The 26,931-nt window shown below is 43.1% G+C and overlaps 1 protein-coding gene across 2 annotated transcripts; it reads right to left on the bottom strand.

Moving 5' to 3' along the window:
* Positions 1–1,663: 1,663 nt before the first annotated feature.
* On the bottom strand, positions 1,664–26,548 carry LOC136752738 (protein phosphatase 1 regulatory subunit 1A). 2 transcript variants are annotated; one of them, XR_010817342.1, is made up of 8 exons: positions 26,208–26,548; positions 12,853–12,913; positions 9,620–9,657; positions 8,650–8,713; positions 8,297–8,509; positions 6,848–6,970; positions 2,676–5,217; positions 1,664–1,900 (listed from the first exon to the last, which is right to left on the bottom strand). XR_010817342.1 is itself a non-coding variant. In XM_066708293.1 (7 exons), exons 1-7 carry the CDS (start codon positions 26,286–26,288, stop codon positions 5,144–5,146), a joined length of 654 nt encoding a protein of 217 aa, XP_066564390.1. In that variant the 5' UTR covers positions 26,289–26,548; the 3' UTR covers positions 1,664–5,143. The 2 variants fall into 2 exon arrangements, 1 of the variants encoding a protein (XP_066564390.1); XM_066708293.1 differs by having other exon boundaries at positions 1,664–5,217.
* Between the last annotated feature and the right edge of the window lie 383 nt (positions 26,549–26,931).

Raw genomic sequence — 26,931 nt, 5'->3', positions numbered from 1 at the left:
TGGGCACAGCTGCGTCATTTTGCGATATGCCGGTTGGTCAAGGTTTTGATTTGGTTCTGCCCCTGATTTGACGGGCCATCCATCTGTTTGTTCCATCAGTTCTCTTGGGTTAACATGGAGGCAAGGTAAGCAAGGACCACGTGGCTGTTTTATGCTAAGAGAATAACTGTGGAAAATGATTTGGCAGTCAAAACAAACACAAATTAACAATAAGAATAATAACAGCAACAACATTGGGATGGAATGAAGCAGTCTGGGTTTAAACGACAGAACAAACATTAGCACAGCTCCCTTGATCACAGGACACAACAGGGAGTATTTAGTAAAAGTGAACAAGTTTTGAAATACAGCACACTGCAAATAAAATTTACTATTGTGACCAAGCTGTATGGTTTCATTGCTTCTCCAGTAGGCATTATACAGACACTCTGTTGTAAATGACATGATCCAAAGCTGCAGTTTCTGAAGCTGGACCCCAGCATGGCATGAGGACAATGTACTTCTTACTTCAAGCAGGTTCAGCTGGCTCAAGACTGCTTCTATAGAATCAATTTAATAGAAGATGGAGGAACACAAAGGACACACGCAAACTCGAAGCAGCTGCAGTGCACAATGCTGAAATCCACCAGCTTCAATACATTTTCGACAAATGTCTGCGTTACGTAGATCTTGACCTTGTTGCCTCGTTAACAACTCGGACCCGTTCTATTGCCAGTTGCTACTGTGATTCAAGTCAAAACCTACACCTCTCCTAGAAGCTATCAGTAGCCTTCAAGACCTGCACTAAGCTTTCCCAGTGGCTCATAGAGTGTGCTTGAAGGGTGAGATCAATTTGGATCTGCAGTCTTCAGTGTGATCGGTCGAATTCCCACTTGAATAACTGGACTTAAAAGACTCAAAATAGTATATTGGTACGCTGGCACTTAATCATCCTGTTTCCGAGGCTGGTGACTGGATCAATAAGACCTGCAGCCCTGTCACAACTTCAGTGTGCCCGAGCTCACTGTCATTTCTCAATAATTCAGATGTCTATTTTTACAGGCCCTGCCATCAAACCCCACACCGCGCATGTCTGCCAATGAAACCCTAAAGCGAGGACGCTGCGCCTGCTGAGCAAATTGTGTACCTGGGAGCTAAAAGCATACAAGGGGTGGGTTTGTACATTTCGGACTTGATTGCAGAAGGGAAGCGATGCTGTTGCGGCCACTTACAATCTATGCACGGTGATACAAATCAGCCAAGTCACATATTCCCCACGGCTTTTGGATGTTTTTTCTTGTCTTTTGTCAAGTGAGACCAAAACATGCCAAAAAAAAGAAAAAGCACTGACTTTCAAAGTGTGAGGAACGATGCCTTTGGTTCAGTGTTCTCAAGCGTTACAAATGTGTTGAAAGCATGCTGCTAGATTTTATTTATTTATTTGAGCATCCATAATGGCCTTCCTACGAGACAAAGCGGTGATTTGGCTGTTTGGATTTGGCACCATATACTTAATAACTACTACCCAATAGGTTCTGCTATTTTTTTAATCCCTCTTGTTCATTAGGAAATGAGTGTTTGAGCGCTTTATTGTTATGCTTGTCAGCTATCAACCTAAGTGTTACACTGAACTGTATTTGAACCAGGAACACAAAGACCAAACGGAAGACAAACAAGACAGAAGTGACAGATATTAAGGTTTGTATTTCTTTTAAAACAATCTTCATCATAAAAGAACACTTTTTTTTATACAGATGTTTATCATTGGACAGTATCTATAGTAATACATATACAGAAATTCATACAAACATTTTCTTTGCTATCATCTATTACAGGGATGTCCTATGTGCTCCTGACACAGTAAAAACTCCTTCTGCTTAAAGTTGATAAACCGCCATATAAATGAAGGGTTTTGCCCCATCTGCACGAAAGAAAAAAAACAAGAACTAAATAAACACAAAACCCAAGAATTACAACACGCATGTATTTCTGTCATGCTGGAAATCATAAAAAAAAAAAAAAAAAAAAGCAGTCCTGCACTAAAACTAAAACAGAGCAAACAAGATACATACGTTTGCTGTCAGGGATAACTCAATCTCTTGTAATAGTGATCTGAGTAAAAGCAGTGTTTGTTCTGCCGAGTGTAAAATAAAATGTTGCCATTATTAAACTTTATGGCAGGGAGGGGGGGGAGTCATTTTATTGTCACAGTGTTGCTTTTCCAGATCTATTTGTTTTGATTGCCCCAATTTCCTTTCTTCTGCTGGTCATTTCAATCTTGACGGATATCTGTGGGCTGTAGTGAAGCATCAAGGCGGTCTAAAGGCTTTTTCAGTTTACCAAATGGTTTAAAGTGGAAGCTTAACATTCCACAAACGTATATCTTTTAATATATCACATAAATGCCTGATCCTTCTATTTTATATGCCAAATTGCCCCCCTTTTAGTATATTTGAAATAAATGGGATATATTTGAAATACATTTTACTCTATGATCCATATAGACACTGCCCTGCCGAATTGGGAACTTCAGTACAGAGCCCTAGATATCAAAATTAATTTGAGAGCTCTCCCTCTACACTCCGATGCTTTGTGCAGTCAACGATGACAGGGAACCTAGCGTTCACTAGAAGTGGATTCTTAAAGATCTGGAGAGGCTAGTCCTCACTAAGGGACTAATACTAAAACTTTCTTACCTGGCCTTCCTCCCTGGGTTTTCTGTTGGTAATGATGGCTCACTGTGATGGTCCCTAAGCCTGCACTGGGATGTGGTTTAAGGGGCTAGCCAGTCTAAACCTCTGATAGGATGACTGAATCTGTGATCTAAATGAGAAAGAAATATATTTGCAGAGAAAGCTACCACGGTTAACTCGATTGCTGACAATCAAGTGTTTTTTATTTTTTCAACTCAAGACATTTTGGAGCACTTTCTTTAAATGGTAAAAGGAGCAGAAACACATATTGCGCTGGTAAACAGAACACTTTAGTGGAAATCCAAGTTTACTTTAAATTAAGTGCTCTGAGCGATTATTTTTTGAAAGGAGAAGGCATTATAAAATCATGCAATCAATGTTAGTCAACTGGCTGACCAAGTGAAGTGTTGGGGATTTATTTTCTGTTTCCCCCCTATTCCTCTTCTACACTTGACTTTCTAAATGTCATGATTCAAAACATTAGGTTTTAGATATACAGGCAGAAGGATATACAAAACGAAGACACTGAAAAGTCAGTAATTAGAAATCGACACAGAGAAACACCCTGTTCCCTGTTCTTGCTGGCGTTTAATCAACCTGCAAGAGGTCACTATGGCTATTTTACAGTTGTGTTTTTTTATTTTCCCCCGGATTCCTGCTGTTAAAGAGTGATCCGAGAAGAACTGTGATCTTTGTCTGCACAGTATCCCATTAAAAAAACAGAGATGCGCTCTCAAATAAACTCAGGTTTATGGTGAAAGCAGGTAAAGCAATGCGAGGACTTTGGGGGGTGGTCAATCGAGGTTTCTAATCAGAGGGCAGGTTGGACCATATAGTCTGGAGATCGCTGGTTTTGTTTACATAGACAAAAAATGAATCCCCCAGACAACTGTTCTTGTGAGCTTGCCAGTTAGCACCACATCTGAGACTACCAACGTCTTCACACTGGTGAAGTTGCTAAAGGCTGTAAGGCACACCAGATCTCTGTACAGAGGCTTTTACCAGATTAACCCTCCCCCACGGGCACAGCATTGTTCGTCTTTCCACTATAAACCTGTGTGCGCTTGGAAATGGCACGGAGCATATTCAAGCAATAGACTATACAGTAAAATGTAGCTTTACTGAGCAGGCATTGCTCTGCAGTAATCCACCCCTAATTGAATTCACATTTGCTGCTGTAGTGCAACAGCATTCCTGCATATAAGCTTGTATATCTGTATATTTTGCATTAGGATTATTGCTCTGCTGTGAACCGTCATAGCGACTGCATGTGAAGAAAAGCTGGACCCCGCACAAGAGGCAGAGAAAGTGGTATTACTTGGAGTTTAATTAATCAACATAAATATGTAAAAAGAAAAAAAGGATTTCCACATTTGTCTTCACCAGTGCTTGGTAGATCTACCACTGCATCTCCAAGTCAAACCCTGCCTCCCTCCAGGGCTCGTCAATCTTGGCTCCTATTTGTCCCACTGCTGGACTCTGATCCCAGTCAGCACTTTAATGATGGAATTGGCCCTGCTGTGAAAGATGCCTTCAGTCGTTTCTGATTAGCTGGGAGACATCAACTGTAAGAGCCAGGTCTGAACAGTACTCAGCATTTCACCAGGCACTTCATGGGATTCAGATGGGGTATCATAAGCTTTTGCAAGAGGGCACTATTGGTAGGGCCCCGGTGAGACTATTGGAATCGGGGGGACAGTCTCTGTCGCTTGGAGCTGCATGAATGTGTTGATCGGGCTGTTGGACGAGCAACTTCCATTGGCAGGAGAGCTGCTCAGTGTGTACAGACTGTAGCAAAGAGGCACTTCAGTCTATTTATAATCTGTGTGTTGAAGGTTTATGTCTAGATCATTATTATTTGATCTATCCTTTATTTGTCATGCATATCGGGCTTCCCTAGTGTTTATTGCAAAGCATTCCTGAATATTGTTTTTACAGCCTAATATATCATTCATAATATGTATTATCATTATACATTATAACTCTTCTGTTATTTTTTAAGTGATAGATGACATCATGTTTGCTCAGAGCAGGTTCAGAGCATCCTCCATTCCAAGACAAATGTGGACACATCCATTGCTGATAACAAAAATAAAGTAGTGAGGCTGATTTTGAAACACGACCGTCAAGAACTCCTGTGTTATTTAAGTTTTGTCATTTTTAAACTCATAATCTGCTAAATTTATAGAGCTATAGTTAATAATGAACATTTTTCCAAGATTACATTTTTTTAAAAGGAAGGAAAAAAAAGTGCTTCACATTCATTCTCTGCGTGGTTCTTAAATGATCCAGGAGTCAAAGCTGGGGGGCTTTTTTTTTCCAGCCACAGGAAAATACTAGAGGGGGGTAGGGGAGGGGGGTGCTGTGGTTGGAGATAAACGGTGAATTTCTCGGAAACCAAGTCTGTAAAACATTCATTGTGCATCTTCCTTCTGCTTCTTGGTACAACAGAAAGCTGATGCAGGGGCAGTTTATTTTCCTTTCTCCTGTGTGTCCTTCTTTTTCTCTTCCTCCAGAGACACTGGGCAGTCTGTTTTAGTTCCTCCTGTCAAAGCAATGGCATAAGGATTTACTTATTCATTTATTTACCTTACCTACAGTCCACTAAAGTCATTAAGGCTCGCACAACCTGCTAAGTGACATGCTTTTGTTCAGAAACAGCAAGGTAAGTTCTTATCTTAATTATTAAGAATTATCCTAGTTATTATTTTTTAATTCCAGCTTAATTGTACACTTCTGAACTATAAAACCATAATTAAGTAAATTAACGAGGCTGTCGTATGACAGAACTGATCTTTATTGTTCCTTTTAGGCAAACTATCTTCCTGACCTCACATTCACACAGCAGTTCTGAGCTGAATGAAGAGAAGAAAAGTCTGCAGACCACCTTTTCCCACTACACTGTCAACTGTGTTGTCTGCAGCTGTCATTTACAGCAAAGAATAATGGCTATGCACAGTAAAACGCATTGCAAACAGCTGTCTTGGAGTATGTGTCAGCCGTCCTGGTGTTTCTTAACCGCCAAAAACAATAATAATAATAATAATAATAATAATAATAATAGTGAATGCATACATCCAGTCACCTTTGATGTAAACCCATATTTTTGTTTGTTTGTTTTGCTCTGTTTCTTAGTGCTTTAAGCATTTCTCCCAAATATGCACCGTTAATTACAATGATTCTGTAGAGAGGACAGTCAAATCCCTTTTGCTCTAATTATTAGGTATACTAAAAGAGGATCAGTGAAGAATCAATGACTTGAGCTAATCCAGAGCATTGAAACCAAGACAAAAAGTCCCAAAAGTGCTTCCACAGCTGAAGTGACAGTCCCCTGCTAACTACAGAAGTGGATTAGGCTGCTATGGGTGGAAGGGGGTTGCTGGTATATAGGACCTCTGACCCTCTAGCACACCTCAAAATGGCCAGATCACAGGAACTGACTATGGCAAATTTCCTGCTTTGGTGTATTTCTCCCCATGTACCAGAATTCAGGGGAGATTCCCTTGGCCTTTAATTTGCTGTTCATCTGTCGTGTCGTGCCTCCAGTAGTGTAAACATCTGATTGGCTATGTCCGCAGGGAGGCCTAGCTGGCTGAGCCAGACAGTTGCACACCTTGGGGACTGTGTCAGACTCTGTGGGCATTTATAGCTGCCCTGAGCACAGTCTGCTCAGGGCTGTTGTGAAGATGCCCCAGGCAAATAGTGCCCAACCTCGGTCAGCACTGTAAACAGGTCTGTTTATTCAGCTTACCCAGTACTGACTTTAAAGTAAAGGGGTTGCCAAATACTCCTTAAGAACACTACTTTTGGGAGACTAATAATTACTTCTATGTAGTGTTTTTAAGTTCATCACTGTGATTTGATTTTGTGCATGTTGAATCTGGCACCAGGGGTGGTTCGTTATAAACTAAGCCCGTTTACTGCTTTTTCCGTCTTGCCTTGACAGCTTTTTTGTTAAGCACTGCTAGCAAGCCAACCCAAGGCACTGAGCACTATCATCTTATTGACTTGTCCCTGACTGTATACAAAATAACAGAAAACATTCCCATAATCAGTGAAGCATCGATTTTCAAACGTCTTGGAGCTTGGGATCAATCTTGAGAAATATCGGCACTGGGGTCTCGGTGCTGTGGTGAGGGGTGCAGTTCAGACTGTTCAGGGAAACGGGTTTTTACCTGCTGGTGTCTGTTGTGTTGCCGTGGTGATGGTGGCGGTACCCCCCTCCTCCTGCTCCTGATTTGGTGACACACTGGACGGGAGCTCCGCCCCTCCACTGGCCTCCGATTGGCTGTGAGGGGCTGTAGGGAGAAAGACGGACATGGTGGGAGGCAGCTTACTCGGTTTTTGTGCTTCTTTTTAAACAAGCACAACGTTTTCCTGGAAGGCTGATACGTCTCTCTCGGCTACAAAGAAGATACTGTTCTGCCTGTTTGATTTTCATTGAGGACATTGTCTCTGTTTTTGGCAAAGTCTGTGGTTAAGCGATACACAAGGGACAGCCCAGATTTTAAGTGGCCTCTTTAGAGAGACAGTATAATCTGAGTTCCAGTGTGAAATCAGGCAGTCACAACCTTGCCCATATTGGCCAGCTGGATACATTCAGGACACATTGAAAAGGATCTGTTTTTTTGTGTTTGTGCATTGTTGTTTTTTAACTACTTCTAAGCCAATTAAGTCTGGTCTCTGTGGGTCTGTGCATCTTAGAATAAGAATTTAAATTAACTCTCACATTTTCTAGTTTTGTAAGTCTTGTGCCCTTAGCACTTACCTAGTTTTTTCCTGATTCTTTTTTCAAGAACATGCATCAAAAAGTAAGTTGGCACATACAAATGATGTTAATTAAAATTAGCATTAATGCATTTTAAAGCTTCATTAAAAAAAAAAGTCTACCATTGGGTGGAAAAAGGCAGACAATTTAACATGTTGAAGTTCTATGCTTTTGGGCCTGGAAGGGACTGAGGATGTCTAGGTACCTATTAAAGAGGAGGCAGAACTCTACCCACCCAATTGATTGGCAGGAAGGAAGTGAAGAGAGAGGAGACAAGAGGTGATTGTCAGCAGGTAAACAGGGCTGAATGCATCGGAACAATTTTTTCAGAAATCAGAGCTAATGTTGCTATTGATGACCTGGTCTGAGCTGGAACCAAGGAAGCATACATGAAGCCTCACATCAGTCCGTACCAGGTAGTATTTATGTGTAACCAGCCGCACGTTCCAAAAACAGTAGCACAGAAAACATTACTCTCCTGAATCTGCTTGGAAACTAGATTAGCAACCAACCTCAGCATTTTGTTTATTCTACTGTATAAAACTGTCTGCTCACTGTGGTTTTCGTCAGTCTGCCCATCGCGGCTGGCTACAGAATCCCTTCTTTCCCGCAGTAGAAATGTGCGTTGTACAAAACTGCAGCTACACCTGTATTATTTTCCACCCCTACAGTATTTAAAGTGGGTCGCTGCCAAGCTTGTGGTGCGTCAGACTCCACTAACCCCTAATCACACACTATACAACACGGCCCTCCACCCAGACCAGAACCAGCTAGTGCCACGGCCCAATTCGGAAACCGAGCGGCACTACCTAACAGCGCCTCTCTCCTCAGGAGGCCAACACAAAATGTTCCTCACCTTCCATCTGGTTGCGCAGCTTCTCGAAACTCTCCGGGCTGATCCGTTCCTCTGCATCCCAGCCGCCCTCATCCTCTGGGAACTCGGTGCTGCCCTGGCCGCACTCGGGGCTGGGCCGGTCCGACAGGCAGCTCTCAGAGGAGCACTCGTCCCCTCCGTGCTGCTGCTGCTGCTGCTGCCGATACAGGTGGTGCTCAACCAGGAACTGTAGCTCTGGCCGGAGAGAGAGAGGAGTCAAGCCAGGCAGGAACCTCCAAGCTCTCAAAGGAGCTGTCCGGTGCTGAACTGACACACATCTGAGTGCACTGGGAAAGCAAATAATATAAAAGGCAGCTTCTGTGGCGATAGCGTACCTTTCATGGTGGGGGTGCCGCGAGCACCCTTCCTTCGCTGCCGAGGCGAATTCATCAGGGCCGCCTGAAACACAGATACACGGGACTTGGCAAGTTAGCTCCACACACCCACAACTTTTTGCATACAGAAGAACCTCTTGTTCATACTGTGAAGCAGAAATCAGTAGTGTCGAGCAAAGGTGTTTCTCTATACTCTGGCAGAAAATCATTTAGGGGGAAGAAAAAAGAGAGAAAAGGAATTATATATCTACATTTTAAGTTGATTTAATATCCTGTGTATCTCAATGTGCAAACTGTGGCGATCTAATCAAGGGCACAGCTGTGTAATATTTCACTGAATTCACAAACTGCAAATCAAACAGTGCAGCTACTAACAGACATCAAAAGAGATGTTAGCTTCACTTCATAACTCACATCCTCACTCCTCCATAAATAGCTTCATAACTCCATCCTCACAAGATATAAATAGTTAAGACATGCCTATTGATCAATTATTTAAAAAAAAAAAAAAAAAAAAACACAGATCACTATTTTCTTCCCAAAGTTACAAAAAATGAAGACGCAAACAAGGAACCCAAGATTTAAGCAGTGATATTACATTTGGTTGAATGAGTATCAACAACACCGTCAGGGTCACATCCATTAAACTTTTACAGCTGAGCTTAGTAAACAAATATTTAACAAACAGTTAACAAAATCAGATTTCTACATATATTTTCTTTTGGATATTTATGTTACATTTTTTGTAAAAAAAAAAAAAAAAAAACACTTTCACAAATATAGGCCCTTATCGCCATGGAGATCTTGGTCAGTTAGAAAAAAATACATAATTTGCATTCCCCTGAAAGCTCAAATATATTCATTTTCTTTTGTTCACTGTGATTCAGGTCTTCCCTTGCCAAGCTGAACACATCTCCCTTCTCAGCATCACCAGACAGACACAGACAGATAACAGATAGATGGACCGTACCTTGTATAACTGATTTGGGATTCTGTCTTCATCTATTTCTGCAAAAGAGCACAGGGGAGAAGCATTAGGAATGAGGGATGGTGAGATTGATCCTCCTCATACGAACAGAGAGGCTGGCAGCAGGACTGGCTGTGGGGCTTTTGGCAGGAGAAGGAAGCCTCCTGCAGCCTTTTTTCCAAGGGTTACAGCTGGAGGAAAAAACACACTCAGCTTTTTCATGGGCCACACACAAGAAATAAATTAATACATTCATTAATAAATATGGAAAGGGCAGTGGAGGTGGGAGGGTGACTTTGTGGGGGTCCAGATGGTGACTGTTCCCTGACGCAGCTCCCATCAGGCCCAGGGTGAGGGGCAATGTCAAGGGGAAGACGAAGGGGAAACTGTATTACACCACCCTGACCTCTTTTGACTTGACCCCACTTCCGTAAGCCAGGCAAAATGTACAAACGTAGGGGGCTCTGTTCATCAGCTCTGATGCAAATCTCTGTGCGCCCCAACACTGCTCTTGAAAAGAAATCCGTCCCGTTCCCTTTTCGGATCTGCACACAAATACCAGTGGAACCCTCCCCACAGCTCTGGGCCTTTAAACTTTTCTAGGACACCATTGTGTTGCCAAGCAACCTAAACATCCCCAGATACTGTGTGCTGTGTGTGTGTGCGCACGTCTGCGTGTGTCTGCATGTGTCTTTTTCCCGATTAACCCGTCCAGTGGCAAACACAAGAAAAGTGTGTTTACCTTTCACAACGACACCAGAGAATTACAGTATCATTTCGCAAATCTTGTTCCTAGTTGCTCTCTGGTACAAAGACCTTGATTAGGGGTTATATGCGTCTATTGTTGATATATATATATTCTCTCCTACCCAACAGTCCTGGGGTCAAGAGCTCTGATACAATGAAGGATAGGAATGTCAAGAGCAGAAAGCTATTTCATCAGCTCTACCCTTGGCAGTGTCAGTGGAGGTTAATATCCCCCTACAGAAGCAGTGTTCTTGGTAGCTAGGTTAATAACACAGTCCTGTCATGTGTGTAGAGTACCCAGACTAGTCTACACTGGCTGAGCAAAAACCTCCCCGTGCTATGACTTGCTGAGCTGTGAATTTACGATTGGGTCCTTGCTGGTTTTAGGTTTTGTAATATTGTGGAGAATAGGGTGCAGTAACGACTAACAGAATGCTACATTAAAGGTCTGCAAGTTCCAAATAAATAGCTGATATTTTTGGTAGCAAGTTATCGTTATTATTAAACTATAACTAAACCAGCTTACTGCGTCAGAAATCTGTACACCTGACTTGATTCCAGGCAATAGGAAAAGCACAGCTGTTCAGCCTTGTTCGTAAACATGACAGACGACCTTCACTCATTTAAAGCCAAGGATGCGTGCACTTAAAGCACTGATCCATAGCTACGTGTTCTTGACTTGATAGCACCATGGAGGGCAGAGCGATTCTGCTGCCACACGCTAGGAGGAATGTTGGATTAAGATTAAACGGGGGCAGGCTGATGTGAGGGAAGAACTACGGAGACGATTGTGGCTTCAGACACGCCAGCGGGAATAGAAGAGTAGCGAGAGCTGGACTGACTAATTTGTGGAGCATTAAATAATGTAGTGAATGCCTCTTCCAGGGTCCTCATCTGCAAATGAACACGGTAACGTTCTTGCATCTGTGTACGATCACACATATTCGCAGGGGTGCCTATCATCACCAGCCAAAGGTCTACTTAAACTATCACTTCAAAATCTGCTGTGCATCTGTGCAAATCCACTCAAAAGCACGGGAAAGACAAAATATTCAACATCAGACGGTTCAAACGAGAACCAGCTCTGTTCCATTGGGAGTGTTCCTGGATCAAGCTCCACCCTTTGATTGCACTGTAGCATACTGGCTGGAGATTTTAATTTCCTCCAAAATACATGTACACACTCCACCCCTGCTGGCTTAGTGCTAAGAATGACAGAGCATTGAACTAATTAAAAAAACAAAGTCCATCTGTTATTTTCTTCCTTTATGTATGTGTACATTCACTTGGGCCTTTGTAAACCAGGTGAGGATGCCTATGACAGAGACAGTGGCCTCAAAAGTGTCCTGCTTTCTTTTCTTTCGGTGTATATTTTTATGCCCCCCAAGCATCTTGCTCGAGAAGCATACCTTCTATCTAGTGAGTGACGCAACCCTTCCTTGAATGAATATAGCTGCACACCCACGCATCCTGGTTAAAAATAAACAAACCTGATCAAATAATCCCCTCCAAAAGAGAAAAAGATGAGAGAAAGAAAGAGTGGGTTGGCATTCCCCAGAGAGGTCTACACTGACACTACGGTTGAGTCACTGCTTTGGGAGTGCTCTCTTTCTCTCGCTCTCCCTCTCTCTTATGTCTGCTCCTCATCTTTCTTGACGTTCCTCATCTCATTCAGAAAAGCCCACCAGGAAGACAGATTCTTGTCACCGTACACCATAACCCCACCCCCCACACACACACTAACTCCATGCACACAAACGCATACAAACACACAGAATCTCTGTTGATAGTGGTGTTACAATTGAACAACTGTAAAAAAGAAAAGAAAAAAAAGCCAAGACATTGCAGAACTGTAGTGAATCTGAGTGGAGTAAGGAGAGTTACATTTGGGAGTTTGTTCACAGGCAGGACCCAGGCCCCAATTAAAAGGACAATTACAAGAGTTTCTGGTAGTCTGAATTACAATCCCAGTGATATTTTATTAAATTCGAATAGAATAACACTGACATACAAGATCAAATACAAAGTAAAATAAACTGGTTTGATCTGCATTTGAACAGTATTGGAACTGAAGCTGGATATTCTGTAATGGTTATAAATGGGGGGGGGGGGGGTAGTGTATAGGAGCATATGTATGTTGAATTGTGAAAGAGAAAACTGCTGTAATTGGATTGCAATTGATCAATTATTTAAATAAAAAAATGAGTTTGTAACCCCAGTTTAATGCCCCAGGAGCAGCTGGAATGTGGTGCTGTTGGGGAAAAGCACGGTAGCTGGCTGGCTAGGATTGGAGCTCTGGGACCACACTTCACAGACCAATGCTGTGGCCACCATTTAGAATGACCTTACAATAAATCACTGTGGAAATGGATCAGGTTTCATCATTTGGACAAAAGCTTCTTGAACTGCATTGAATGCATGATTTCAGAGCCAAAGATAGCAAGAGAGGGAGAGGGGAAGGGGGGGGAGAGAGAGAGAGAGAGATTTACCTGGGGAGGACTGATCACTGGACACTACCAAAGTGGCAGGAGTGGGTCTCCTTCTTCTGATCTGTAGAGGGAAAGAGAGTGATTAGAGGAGAGAAAGAAAGAGAAAGGTAGCGAGAATGACATTGGGGCAGAGACGCACAATCTGTTAAGAAAACACCACACTGAAGTTCCAAGGAAAGGCAGAGAGAATCCCATACAGGCAGCCTGCTTCTCATTTGCATAACATTAGGATCTTTTATATAGAATATCTATTAACTATTTCGGGTGGGGCAGAAAACATTCCTTTATGGAAAGTGAGACAGAAGAGGAGACAGAAAACAAAGTGTATTAAAAGACGAGAGAGGGAGGTGAAGCAAGAAATACAAATGCCAGGAATACAGTGGAAAATTAAGTTGTGTTTTCTGGTAGATGCTTCTCAGTGTAGTATTAGTATCCCCACCCTGTCTTCCACACGGTGTTAATAGCACATTCCAGTCGTTTAAAACTTGTCTATCACTGCGGATTGTGAACTGCTTTAAATTGATGAGCTGCTTTAAACCCAGTTTTAAAGCTCCTGCCACAGCCAAATAAGACTGAGATGCTTGTCAATGCCGTTCCTTCTTTCCGCTCCGTTAGCTGGAATGATTCAGTCTGTGGGATTTCAAATAACTGCCTTGTTCAGTTTTCCATCTAGCTTCTGCGGTCATTCGTCTGTGCATCTTCTGTTTAGACACAGTTATGAATGTAAGCGAGAGTGCAGCGTTACCGGGCTACTCTCTCTGTGATCACAAACACAGCAGCAACTGCTTATTATACTTCTCAAGAAAGCTGTGCAGTCAAACGTATGAGGGAGCCCTGTGTGAGGCAGAAATGTTACCGATGCACTGGTTTATAGTGGACAAATGAAGAATCATACACTCTATTGCAGGGGGGGGCATTATAAAAACATCTTCACTGCATGGATTGTGCAGTGTGGTTCAGCCAGCCAAACCAGAGGCTGAAATGGACTTGAGTAGGTACGGTCTAGCACAGAGGTTATTTAGGTCCTAGTCTAAGCATCCAATAGTCAATAGCCCCAAAAGCCACATTTGTTTAGTTCCATTTGTATTTGCACAATGAAAAACAATTTCGTTACCCTTGGCAACATCTGTATAAATCCGCACTGTACAAATGAGCACCAAAACATCAACGCTTTTAGATGAGGAGAAATAAGGGACAATGCTGTTGAGATTCTGACAAACAAAGCCTCACTAGGCATAAACTTGAAACTGAATCCTGTTAATCACTTTATTTTCCTTCCCACACACACCTTCTCCAACAGCAGAGCCCACTGCTGCATAGACATGAAAGCAGTGTGGAAAAGAAGAGCAGACCTATTTCCACCACCCCTGGAAAATAAACTCCATGCCTTAATACGGTAAAAATTCTGTAAAGGCTTCTACAAACGAACACCGTCTGTCAGAGTCACACTCTGGGGTTTAAAACCATGTTGCCCATCACTGGGTAGAGAGTGGGAGCCCCCCTGGGAGTACACAAACTGCTGACATTTTGACAAGCAAGGCCTGCTTAATGCACCAGTTTGAGTGACAACAGCCAAGCTATTTTTGCACGAACTGCCAGATAAAAATGCAGTAAATAATAGATTGGCCATGCTGCAAACTCCTGCAGGGCTTTCAGACAAGCACGGGAGGAGCAACTCCTCACATAGGAGACATGAGATTTGAAACATACACAGACATGTGGGCAGGCCGGTGTCCCTAAAATTTAGGCAACCCAACCCCTGGAATTAAAGGGGAGGTTCCTACACCTTACAACATAGAACTCACTTAAACTCATTTGAAAGCTTTTGAACCTATAATTTACATAAAGACAACACTGCAGATTTACAATTGATCTTTTGGCCAGTAAACGATACCTTACGATTCCAACATTGTGTCACAAATGCATTGGCTATAGGTAAATATAAAATGTATCCATAAAAAACAAAGTTGTATTAAAAGTGTAATAGGTCAATTTTAATCCATTAAATCTAAACAACAACACTGCATATAGTAATTTCTTACCTTACAATAAGAAAGCATTGTAAGCATTGTGTCTACTCATATTACAATTTTAAATGTGTTAAAAACGGCGCATTGTGTAAAAATAAAGGCAACAGGACAGAAAATACATTTAATACATTTAATGAAACTGGGATCTGCGCCATTGAGCCTTATTGGCAGATCAACTAATCATAAAGACTCATTTTATGGAACACCTGAACTGGGGAACATTTTGTTTGTGTTCACTTTGGGTTTGGTGTGTATATGCAGCATTTTATCCACAGACAGAAAAAACACAAGATTACACTGTAGCTTCACAAACCGGAAGCTCTATTGATATTCATTATATCCAGATCAGGAAAGTCCGATCATCTAAAGAATGTTTTTAAACAGATGTTTCATAAATAACACAGTCTTTAACATGACTGCCACTGGAATCCAGAGCAAGAGTACACAACTGTAGAAATCTCATTATTAACAGCGAAATTCCAAAGCACAGAAATCATTTCTGAAGCAGCTGCAGACAGACATCTGACTTCAGGTTGTGTTCTTCCTGTAGCATGTGTGTTTCTCAATTGATGGCTGTGCCTAGATCAACACAGGATATGAGAGCGTACCTTGCATTTAAAAGGCATGGGGTCCATTGGCACGCAGTGTATGGAAAGTTTTACGGGTGAATGGCGAAGGCAAATAACAATGAACATTCCAGCAAACGAGCACGGGGATGAAAACCAAAAGGGAAAGAGCTGCTAAGTGGTCAGGTTCTGTTCCTTGTGACCAAGTGTGAAGATCGGAAGGCTGTGCTGTAATTTGCTTGTTTTTCTCTTCACTGCAGAGCAGTCATCGAGGCTGAGACAAAGACACCACCAAACACCACACACACAGCCAAAGACACTGCCAAACACCACACACACAGCCCCACACACATCCACACACACACACAGCCACACACGTGCACCCACACACGCACACCCACAGACTGATACACAGGCCCAATGTGTGAACACACACACACACACACACACACACACACACACACACACACACACACACGAAGAACTGAAGAATGCAAAATGGGATCCAGAATGTTCACTTCAAGGCACCAGATCATTAGGGTTGTACTGGCAGAAAGGATGCATCCCTCTGTGCTCCTATGATAGAGAGCCAGCTCCCCTCTCCCATTCATTTTCTGTAGAACAGAAGTCACTGTTTGGGGAGCGGAGTTAGTATGTATTAGCTCTCTAATAAGATTAATTGAGCGTGCTGACTTAGTGACGGCTCATTTCCCAGTGACACACACAAAGACCGAAAAAAAAAAGGTTTTATTGACGCATGATGGAGATCTTTATTGCGAATGAAGTCCCTGCTTTAGGAAAGACATGTTAGAGGAAATGGAATCAAAGGGAAGACAAAAAGACGACATGGGGCCCTATAGTTTGGAGTTATGTAGTTTGCTGACTGTGAGGGTGTCCCACAATTGCCTTGGCACTACCTGGAAGGTGGGGGGCGGTAAATGTATTTTTCTCACACACAAAGGAAGATCCCAGTGGTTGACTAAGCCCCTGTACACTTGCAGTCTAATTAGGGAGGATTCGGTTAGTCCTTTGTACAAAATCTTAGCCATATTCTCCTTTTTTTCTGGGGGGGCGGCTTTTGGACAGGGACAAGGACGTTGTTTGGGAGCCAGAATACAGTCAACACGAAAAACAACACCCGGGCCCAGGTTGGTTAAAAACACGGTGAACCTGCATGTGTAAAACTGAACAAACAGGCAGCCGTGTGCCCATTACCCAGAAACACCTGCAACTGCAAGGTGGAACAGAGGACATCCCCCTAAAGAAAAGAGCCTCAGCTGCCAGTGAGAAGCGTGAGCAGAGAGGTGAGCACAAGACTTGGTAAACACGGGATCATTTTTTTTGTATTTGACCGAGTACCTTTTTTTCGAGGAGAACTCAATCATGATTCAAAAGGGCCTAATTAGAGGTGGGGCGAGGATTACATTTTAATTTGAAACCCCCCTGAAAATCCCACTTTTCCAGCTTCTTAAATTAGTCCAGTGTAATTCCTGTGCAATTCAGACTAGGCAATAGCTAATTTAAAGCCTCCAATCCCTTAAGACAGTTTTGTCCACATTCAGACCATGCATAGTAATGGGAATGACAGTGAAAAGCTGTTATACTCCGAGATACTCTCCCCCCACCCCCCTTAGTCCTCAGGGGCTGCATCACACAGAAGAGAGAAGATCGGATTTTATTAGCTGAACCAACGGGAATTTAATTTAAAAAAGGCTGTTGAGTATCCAGGGACCATTCAGGGAGTAAATAAAAGATACTGGCATGAGCTGTGCACATTTAAAAACAGGGAAGAGAGTCTAAAGGCAGTCAGAAATAGTGTAGAGTAAGTGTGTGTGTGTGTGTGTGTGTTTGTGAGGGAGAGAGAGAGAAGCTTAAAAAGACATAAGCTGGGAAGAATAAGAAGAGACAGAAAAACAAAATCTATGGATCTGAGAACAAACAAAGGTGTGTGAAAACATGGAATGAGCTAAAATATTAAAATGGCGATGGTCTGGACACAAGGCAAAAAGTTACAGAAAATATCACAAGAGATTAAAAACTACCAAGACGACGACCACATGGTAAAGGAGAAGAAACGTCTCTGGTGTGAGCTGCATCGAAAGAAGAGCAGCATCTTGGGGAGGCCTTCATCCAGCAGCAAATGTAGGGTTAAACTGATAAGGTAAGGCAGTGAATGCTCAAAATAATCATTTTGCCGAGCTCCCAAAAGATTAGACCAGTAAGAGCTTTTAACCTAACTGTATCAGGGAAAAAACAACAACAACAAAACTTTAAAGCACAAGCGCGATTGCTCTGCCCCCCACTCTCGTTCGCGCCCCCCATTGACGTTCTGTGAGCAACTGCATTTTGAGAAACAGCCACACATAGCCACGCACACACGCAAATGCAGACACAGTCAGACAGACGCAGACACATACACACACACCCAGGCAGGCAGGCAGGCAGGCAGACACACATACACACACACCCAGGCAGGCAGGCAGGCAGGCAGGCAGGCAGACACACATACACACACACCCAGGCAGGCAGACACACACACACACACACACACACCCAGGCAGGCAGGCAGAGACACACACACACACACACACTCACCCAGGCAGGCAGACACACACACACACGCACCCACTTAGGCAGGCAGGCAGGCAGACACACACACACACACACACACACACACACACGCACCCACTTAGGCAGGCAGGCAGGCAGAGACACACACACACACACACAGGCAGGCAGGCAGACACACACACACACACCCACCCAGGCAGGCAGAGACACACACACACACACACACACACACACACACACACACGCACACGCACACGCACCCACCCAGGCAGGCAGGCAGGCAGGCACACACACACACACACACACACACACACACACAGGCAGGCAGAGACACACACACACACATAGGCAGGCAGGCAGACACACACACACACACGAAGGGAGACACATGCACCCTCCCTGTGCTCCAGTCACTGGCCCTGACATCTGATAGTGGTGTGATCTTGCAGACTTTGCTCTGAGCCGAAGAGGATGTCCCAGCAGGGTAGCTGGGTGAGAGGAGTGGTCGGGCCAGCCCTGCTGACAGCTCGCTGATGACAGGCACTGCAGCAGGGTGACCATACGACTCCATTGTCAGCGGGACACACTGAGACGGGACGGGATTTGAAAGTTGCCCTTCAAACTGATAGACATGAATGTAGACCAGGCATTACACCTTCGCAGATATCAATAGCGGTGCTAAATGAATCCACTAAATCCACTCAGCACTGTTCCTGCCCCCCAGTGAATGATCAACGTCATAGTCCCGGCCATTTTTTCATCATTGTTATCGCATTGCAGCAGGACTCGATGTAGCAAAGGTGGAATGTGCTCCCATTGAAACTTAAAAATTCCCTGGTGTCTCAAAAGTGCCCTGGTGAACTCACAGCCAAATGGCCAGCTTACACATAATGGTATGGAGACTCCTGTTGCACATGAGTAAGATCTATTTCAGGCTATACCAGCTGCAGGCTTGTGTCTTTAACCCAAAGGCAGCAATCTGTCGTGCTTGTGGAATTAATTTCGATTTCCATAGCCCCCCGGCACGTTGGAGAGCAACTCAACTGCCTTGAGGGAGATTGTGCAGAGGGCCTTTTGCTGTGGCACCTGCTGTGGGTGATGTCGTCCAAAAAGGGAGTTTTGCTTCTCAGTGGGGAGGGAAGGAAACAAGTCTGGAAAAGGGGACGCACAATATAGGGAGCTTCTGTTTTTCGGTGTTATAAGGACTGTGGATTATAAGGACTTTTCTCAAGAACAGTTTCACTTGACATTTACCTGCTTCCTGTGCCATTTAAATCAACAGGGGGGAGCAGGGGAGTCTGAGATTGTTTTGCAGCTGTGACTTTCATTGCAGAAGGAGGCTGGCATTTGAAGTGCCATTTCAGAGGTGCAATAAAACACTGCGCTTAGGTCTCAGACAGCCGGACAATGACCTAATTTGCTGTCCAGGTGTTTGAATCGGGTAATGAGTCTGTTACACTCCCCCGGTTTGGGGTGGACGTAAAATGACAGGATTACGTTTCAGGGTGAGAAGTTTCCAAAACTGCAAAGGCTGTGTGACAGTTGTTGAATCTATACAAAGTAACTGTCTGGACACACAACGCTGTGGCGTTAATTAGTCAAGGCCAGGAAAGGTCATGATCAACCAAAAAAAGGTCCCTTTCAATCTCAGCAATGGATCGAGGAACAGTGGACACAAAGTGCGAAGTAAGCTGGCCTGGGGGTCAGTTTAGAATTTCAAAAAGTGACAATGACAGTAGTGTTTGCAAGTCTGAAATCCACTTCCAATGGCATTTGTTTTTTGTCCAATTACTATCAGGCTGCAGAATAACAATAACACGAACGGTCACAGATGAAACAACAAATGAGCATATTGGACATTTGCAATCGTCCGTAAGCAAAATTAGCCTGAAGAGGGATCATAATTAATCTCAGGCCCAACAATGGTGACAATGGACTGTGAGTAAACTACGATTGATCACTGATGTGAATGAGACGTATCTGCATCTCAAATTAAAGCTACAGCACGGAATTGAAAGCAGGGCTAGGGGAAAGACTCTTTTGGATGGTTTCAGGGGAAACAGGTGAAGGAAATTCAGGGTACCGATTTCTTCCTGACCTCTGCCCCTGTGTTTGTAACCCTTTTTGTTTTTGAATGAGGTTTTTAAACATTCCCAATGCAGGTGTTGATTCAGAAGTCCTCAAGCCTGCCCATAGTATTAAATGAAGTGTTAGAAGTGTTAAAAAAGGTTAATAAAAAGGTTGAAGGGCTAATCTTTAAGTGAATGCAAACTTTCTATGAGCAGGGCCGCAAAAGACCCTTAAATGCATCAGCAGTGAAGGAAGCACATCTATACACAACCAAGATGCATAGATCTCTTTCATCTCGGATATATAATCTTAGCCAGGAGGCAAGCTTCTGGTGTCCCAGGGAAATATGGATTACGGAAAAGCTGCTTGAAAAATCAGTCAATCGATAAATGGACAGTAGTTTATTGTAATGCGATGGTGTTCCGGGCATTATTGATTAAACTCTTCTTTTCACTGTGCAAACTATGAGTCACAGTACATACGTGCAGTGCAGTGCATGAGAGTCACTTCTCTCCCAGCTGGGAGAATGGGCCTGCATCATTATTCCTTGGTTTGTTGAGAATATGTCAAATCAGTTATTCAGTCCTGACCAGTGCAGTGCTCAAGTGATGCTTCGAAAAGGGGTCAGTGTTTGTAAATGTACACTTGAAATGTCTAGCCTGTTCTTTGGAATTTTTTATGTAAAACAGATCATGTTGGGGAATAATTCCCTTTTAAATAACTATTTTATTACCGCAGGAGGACTGAAAGCTCAGCATGTCTGCAGATGTAGCATAACAGTATAATGTGAAAGCATATATTCCAAGCACAGTGCGGCTCTTACGTCTTACACTGCTAATTCCACACAGCTCAGCTAATCCCCTTCTCCTCACTACTGGTGTGAGAGCGGTGAAAGGGAACTAATTAAAAAAAGAGTGTCAGACGCACTTTAATATGTCTTGCGTCTTCTGTATGCCAAATCTAAAACCCGCCTCTCAGTGGAAGCGACAAAGGAAGTGGATAAAAGGGAGGAGCTGGCCATCCAGAAGAATGCTTTTAAATACAGTTCTGTGTATGTATTTATAGAGGGTATGTAACGATCTTCAAGGAGAAAGGAATAACTGTTGTGAACATCCACATATATAGGCCATGCTCTTTGCTGGGCAAAGTACAAAGGCCTGCCAAGTTAAAATGAGCAGGCTGACTACAGAGGTAGGTAATTCAACTGGGGCAAAACACCAAGTATAGAAAGGAGCAGACACATATCCATTCATATGTGGTTACCCGGTGCCGTGAATTATGCAGGGCCTATGACAGACAGTCATTGATATTAAGAGACATGGAGAAAGAGGAAATACTCCACCAATTCTTACTATGGCAGGGCTCTGTGGGTTACAGACTGCAGCGTGACGTGACTTTGCGTCTCTCACACGCATTCCGTCAAACGCAAGTTGTTCCAAAAGCCACCATTTAGATTATTCTTTAAAACATCCAAATGCCAAGGGTTATATTTAAAATGTATACAAGAACTACCATTAAGTTTAATGCATTTCCTTGAAAGGAAAAGTGGCAAAACAAACAAGACATGATTATGGTGAGGTCAGGTACGGTGAGGGCGAAGCTAATATTACTCAGACCAACTACCACGGCAATTATAGCAGGACAAATCTCCTGAAAACAACTACAATCTCAATTTCCAATCAGTTTCCACTTGTAAAAGAGCACCTACCTTAGAGCCCTTTAGGAACGGCTGCTTCTCAAGATAGCATTGTTGCTTTTGTAAGCCTTGTTGAGATGTTTTGATTTCTCTGGTCTTTAGGAAGCAGTGGAACCCAGAATCAATTTCCTGCGCAGCCTGACAGTGTGTGTTCGGTCCTCATGCACACAAAGCAGCCTGACCAACTGAACACGAAAGTCTGGAAGAGGTCTGCGATACGGTGCAACGTAATACACTTTTTATAATACTGTTAAGCAGAAGTTCAATAAAAACAATCTGCAATATCCAAATACTCAAAGAGAGGGGGGCGTAAGGGTTTTGAGATTTGGTTTATTCCAGTTCTATATGACCGACAATTTATTTCCACAAAGTTAATTTCTTTTTTACAACAAATTGTCTTTTATGTTATTTGGTAACCTGTGGATCAGATTATGTTTTCATGTTATAGCTTTAAAGCGGCTGAACTCTGAATCTGGAAACTTCCCTGCAATTTCTTTACTCTCAGTGAATATAAAAGACAAGCCAAATAAATAGATCAGCCTAAATGTAAAGAGAGGGAAGAAAAAAAAAAAAGCTGCACATTCACTATCCCTTATTTTAGTAGTGAATGATATCAAAGGTAAATCGAGTAATGAATGCTAGTGTAATACTGTGCCTCCTGATGGATCATAAAAAACAAAACAAAACAAAACATCCCTTAACTTTGTGTTCTATGACACCTAATTGGCAGAGTATGATATGAAACACTTTCATCTAACAGACTCGACAGGCTATTGCATTGTACTTGAAAAATATCCTGAAATCACAAAGAGCCAGGCATCCTAGGCAAAGCTTTTCAGAACTGAGCGAGATCGGTTCACTCAACTTGAGAAAGATCACAGTTTACATGTTAGGATAGGATCCCTTCCCAACTCTCAATCACACTGTTAAAAATGAACAAATGTCCTAAAGTGTCTGAAATGCCCAATCACCCCTCATTGGCTTTCGTAGGACTGCTGCTGATTCAGAATCACATTTAGACTCCAGACAAGCTGGAGATATGCACGCACACTCTGTAGTGAAACTCCCCACCTCTCGCTGCACCGTATGTGTGAATCTGTGGTGACTGAACGCAACATATGGTAAATCCGTAGTAGGTATTCACATACACTGGCTTCATTGATCAGGAGACTGAATGAAACTGAAAAGGCAGAAGTGTTTATGCATACTAAGCTGTCAAAATCAAACTGCATTACACCGCAAGCTTTGAATTAATTGGCACACAACAGCACTAAGTTATACATCTTTTTCCGAAGAACTGATACATCTTGGGCTCAGTAAGCTGCTTCTCAGCTTCTTCGGGTACATTTTCACACTTTCAAGCTTTCAAAACCTCAGAGGAAGGCAACTGGAGTTTGTCTGCATGTGAAACGCTCTGCACACTACTTATTTGTCTTTGTTAAATCCCAATTAATTAGTTCATTACACTGGGTAAAAGGATAGTGGACAAGTGCATCAGGAGCAAGTACGCTCACTGTGGTGAGGTTTTGAAAGCCAGGGCTCTGGCCAGAGAAAGGTTGTGACTATGCAGGGGATCGATATTGCTCAGGTCTCTCCAGGCTGTTAGTTTTGGATGCAGTGACCTCGATTCCAGTGATGTCATAACAAAAACAAACCTTTTTTCATTTTTGTTTAAAGTAACGATAGGTTTCCCAGAAACTGTAGGCAACAGGACACCAAGTACACCAAACAGTTTTAAAGGCAGGGGACATTATTACAAATCACATGGGGGCAAAGCTGAACAATGACTGTTTACAGGGAAGGTCCTGCCCTGGTTCTTAAAAGCCCATTCTCCTGTTTGTTTGTTTCTTTTCCTTTTCTCTTCAGCAGAAAAATAAACGGCTGGTACAAAATGGCCTGCGATCAAGTCCCAAGTCATACGAGAATAATGCACAGGACCAAAACCACTCATCTGCAAGTGCAGTCTCTCTCATGCATAATACAGGGCACTGTGACTATCAAGAGCGCCAACCACTGAAAGAAAGGGACTGGATTACACAGACTTCTCATGGTGTTGAAATGGCATTTCTTGTCCCACTTTCGGAGACCGTTCCTGTAATAAGAGTGGAATTGGTTCTGATTGTTGGTGGCCGGGAGAAAGAGCAGAGCATTTCCTGTTATGGAGTTTATTAATACTAATCCCATGTCATATGAATGGCATTCGCAATATGGTACCAGGGCGTGAAGACTGCACTGCCCCTCTGAATGAGTTTACATTGTTTTTAATGCACATTTTAGAATTGCCCAGTGTCGGCTCACCCCGGCAGGCCCACATACAGTTGAGATCAGTGTTCTGCCCAGATCATGCACTGTCAGACTGTCTGCTTGCATTCTCACCATAAGTCTGCAGCACCAACCGCAAGGCAAAAGCTCCATGTAGAGGACTGACACCTCTCTCGGTCTGGCTGACTTGTGAAAACCCTCATTCAAGCAATTGCCTGCAGCTGCTCAATTGCAAATGCTGCTCAATGCATTAAAGATAAGCTCTCACCGTCAACGCCTGAAGTAAACTCTCACTGTCCTCAACGCCTGAAGTAACCTCTTACTGTCTTTTCCCTGCTAGGCCGCACTGGCCACGATGAGGACTGGTGGACAAAAAGGACTGCTGAAACCTACTCGTCATCACAAAGCTGCAGGAGACATCAGATTTGAATATCCGCAATGCTTTCAAACTCATAAAGTGGTCTGAAACAGGTGGCACAGCCGGCGCGTTTTCCACTAAACATTGGAACAAGCCCTCAGAGTTGCTGCTGTAGGAAAGTCTGGGGTGCCTTCTGCTCTGGTCCCAGGGAATAACCCACCTGCCATCTGAGAAATGCAGTACTATACTGACAGAGGGGTTTGAATCTCCACTCACATCTGCACTGCAATCACACACATCTTTAATCACAGGGCGTCTATTTTGGCTATTTGCCAAAGCCCAGAGAGCCTCCCCCCTGCACCCCTCCTCCTGCCAATCCTTGCAGATGGCAGCAGCCTTAGAAATAACTGAGACTAAAGTGATTTTGCCCCCCCACTCCAACACAAGTAACATGATGTTATTGAAGACTCAGCATGTATCCCAGACTCCATACACCTCACTGAGAAGACACTACATTATTCCCTATCACCTGATTCACCAGTGTGTGTGCACGTGTCTTTCCAAAACGCCAGGAGTTACTTCAATCGTTAGGTGCTCTTTGTCCCCACTGCACTGATGTACCTATAAGCGCAATCTTGCACAGACAACTTCAGCTCTCCACCAGTAGAAAAATGTCCTCCAGTTTCAATGACTTCAAATAAGACTATTATATAAAACACTCTTTTGTCATTTAAAAAAAATCTTACTGTACTAGATCAATAAAGATTTTACACATGAAAAGCCAAGTATTTTTGGTATGTGTGGTCTTAAGAATGAAACACTAACTTCAGTACATATTTATCTGGGGGATAGCACCCTGCTACACATTGCTATACTGTTTTTTGAAGAAGTGCGCCTCACACAGACTAATATTACTAACTTGCAAATTGTAATTATGAACGGCATCTATTCAGCCACAACTGTAAGCCGTTCGGTGGAAGAGTGTCTGCTTAGAGATTAATAATAACTCAATAACAGGACACATTCATAGCAGCTCCATTATAAGTATTCAAAGAGGCCGCACAAGCACTGTGAAATTTCAGTGTGCAGTAGAAGAGTCAACCCTGTTATGTTTTTTTAGATCGCATAAGAAATATTTAAAATCCTAGATAGGATATAACAAAATCATAACTTTGACCATTTAATTTCATATAATAAATGTCTATTCAAATATGCCACCTGGGCTGAGCAAGACCAATTACCCCTTGAAATGTGTTGTAAATTGTCTGCACTAAAGTACAGTACACATCCTCAGCAGAGCAAATTGTTTCACTCCCCCTCTCTAAATGAACCTGCACGGACGCTGTGACGTTAGTTAGCCTATGAGAAACACGATTAGCTTGTATGTCTTACGGCCATGCTGGCAAATTAATATGGACATTTTGACAGCATGATATAAATGGCTGTGAAATAAATAGGGGAGGGAGAAAAAAAAATATATAGGATGTAAATTAGAATGTCATCCGAGCATCTCAAAGTGTCAGTCAAGATCATTCGGAATACACAAGGGAACCTGTTTCCCAGTAGATGCGTTTATGTGAGAGAATATGCATTGTGAAATGTACTGTACGTCCTGTAAGGAGATTACATTCCAGGTGTATGCGGATCAACGTTGGCTGGGGAAATATATACATTAAGCACAATTAACAGTGCTGCTGTGCACTCTCTTTTGATACGGTATCATATTGTGCTGCAATAGTCCGAGAGTCTCCTCTACCCTCCCACAACCCCCCCCACTTCCCCTATAGCTACCCTCTCCTCACCTGCTCAGCAGCCTCTGGGTCCAGATGGGAGTCCAGGAGGGGCATGGTGAATTGGATCTTGCGTGGACTGCCCGTCTCCATCGTGGTGGTGCCCTGGAGGCAGGAGGAGGGGAGGGGGTTAAGGGGTTTGGTGGACACTTTTCCTGGGTAACAGCTTCCTCGCTCTCTCTCTCTTTCTGTCTCTTTATCCCCAGTCTCTCTATCCCTTTCAGTCAGTCCTTGCTCTCCTTTGTTCTGTGCGTCAGCCCTTTTGCCTGAGTGGAAGTCACTTCATTTCCAGTCTCTGCCACACTGCGTTCGGCGCTCAATACAGAGTCTATGACACTATTCCACTGCACACCTCTGCCTCTCTCTCTCTCTCTCTCTCACTCACTCTATTGCTCTCTGCCTCTCTCCCGCCCTCTCTCTCTCTCTCTCTCTCTCTCTCTCTCTCTCTCTCCATTGGTTGTTTGGAGTCCAGGAATATCTATTAGTGCAAACCCAGCACAAAAAAATAAAAAAGATCAACCCCTTGTTGGCTGGATGTTATTAAACAGAAGGAGGCGTAGAATCACAGCTTTAATAATAAGATCCCTAGTCCTAGTGTTGGAGCTTCTGCAACGGCATTTTGCAGCAGCATCACACAGGAAAGACATATAATAAATCTGTTTTAGGTTGCAGGTTGCTTTCTTTTTGTTCCACTTAGGGGAAAATAATTTAAAAACATGTTCAGGTTCTTGGTTTC

This window comes from Amia ocellicauda, chromosome 7 (genome assembly GCF_036373705.1).
Source record: "Amia ocellicauda isolate fAmiCal2 chromosome 7, fAmiCal2.hap1, whole genome shotgun sequence".
Lineage (NCBI taxonomy): Eukaryota > Metazoa > Chordata > Actinopteri > Amiiformes > Amiidae > Amia > Amia ocellicauda.
This window is presented reverse-complemented; position numbering and strand designations above follow the sequence as displayed.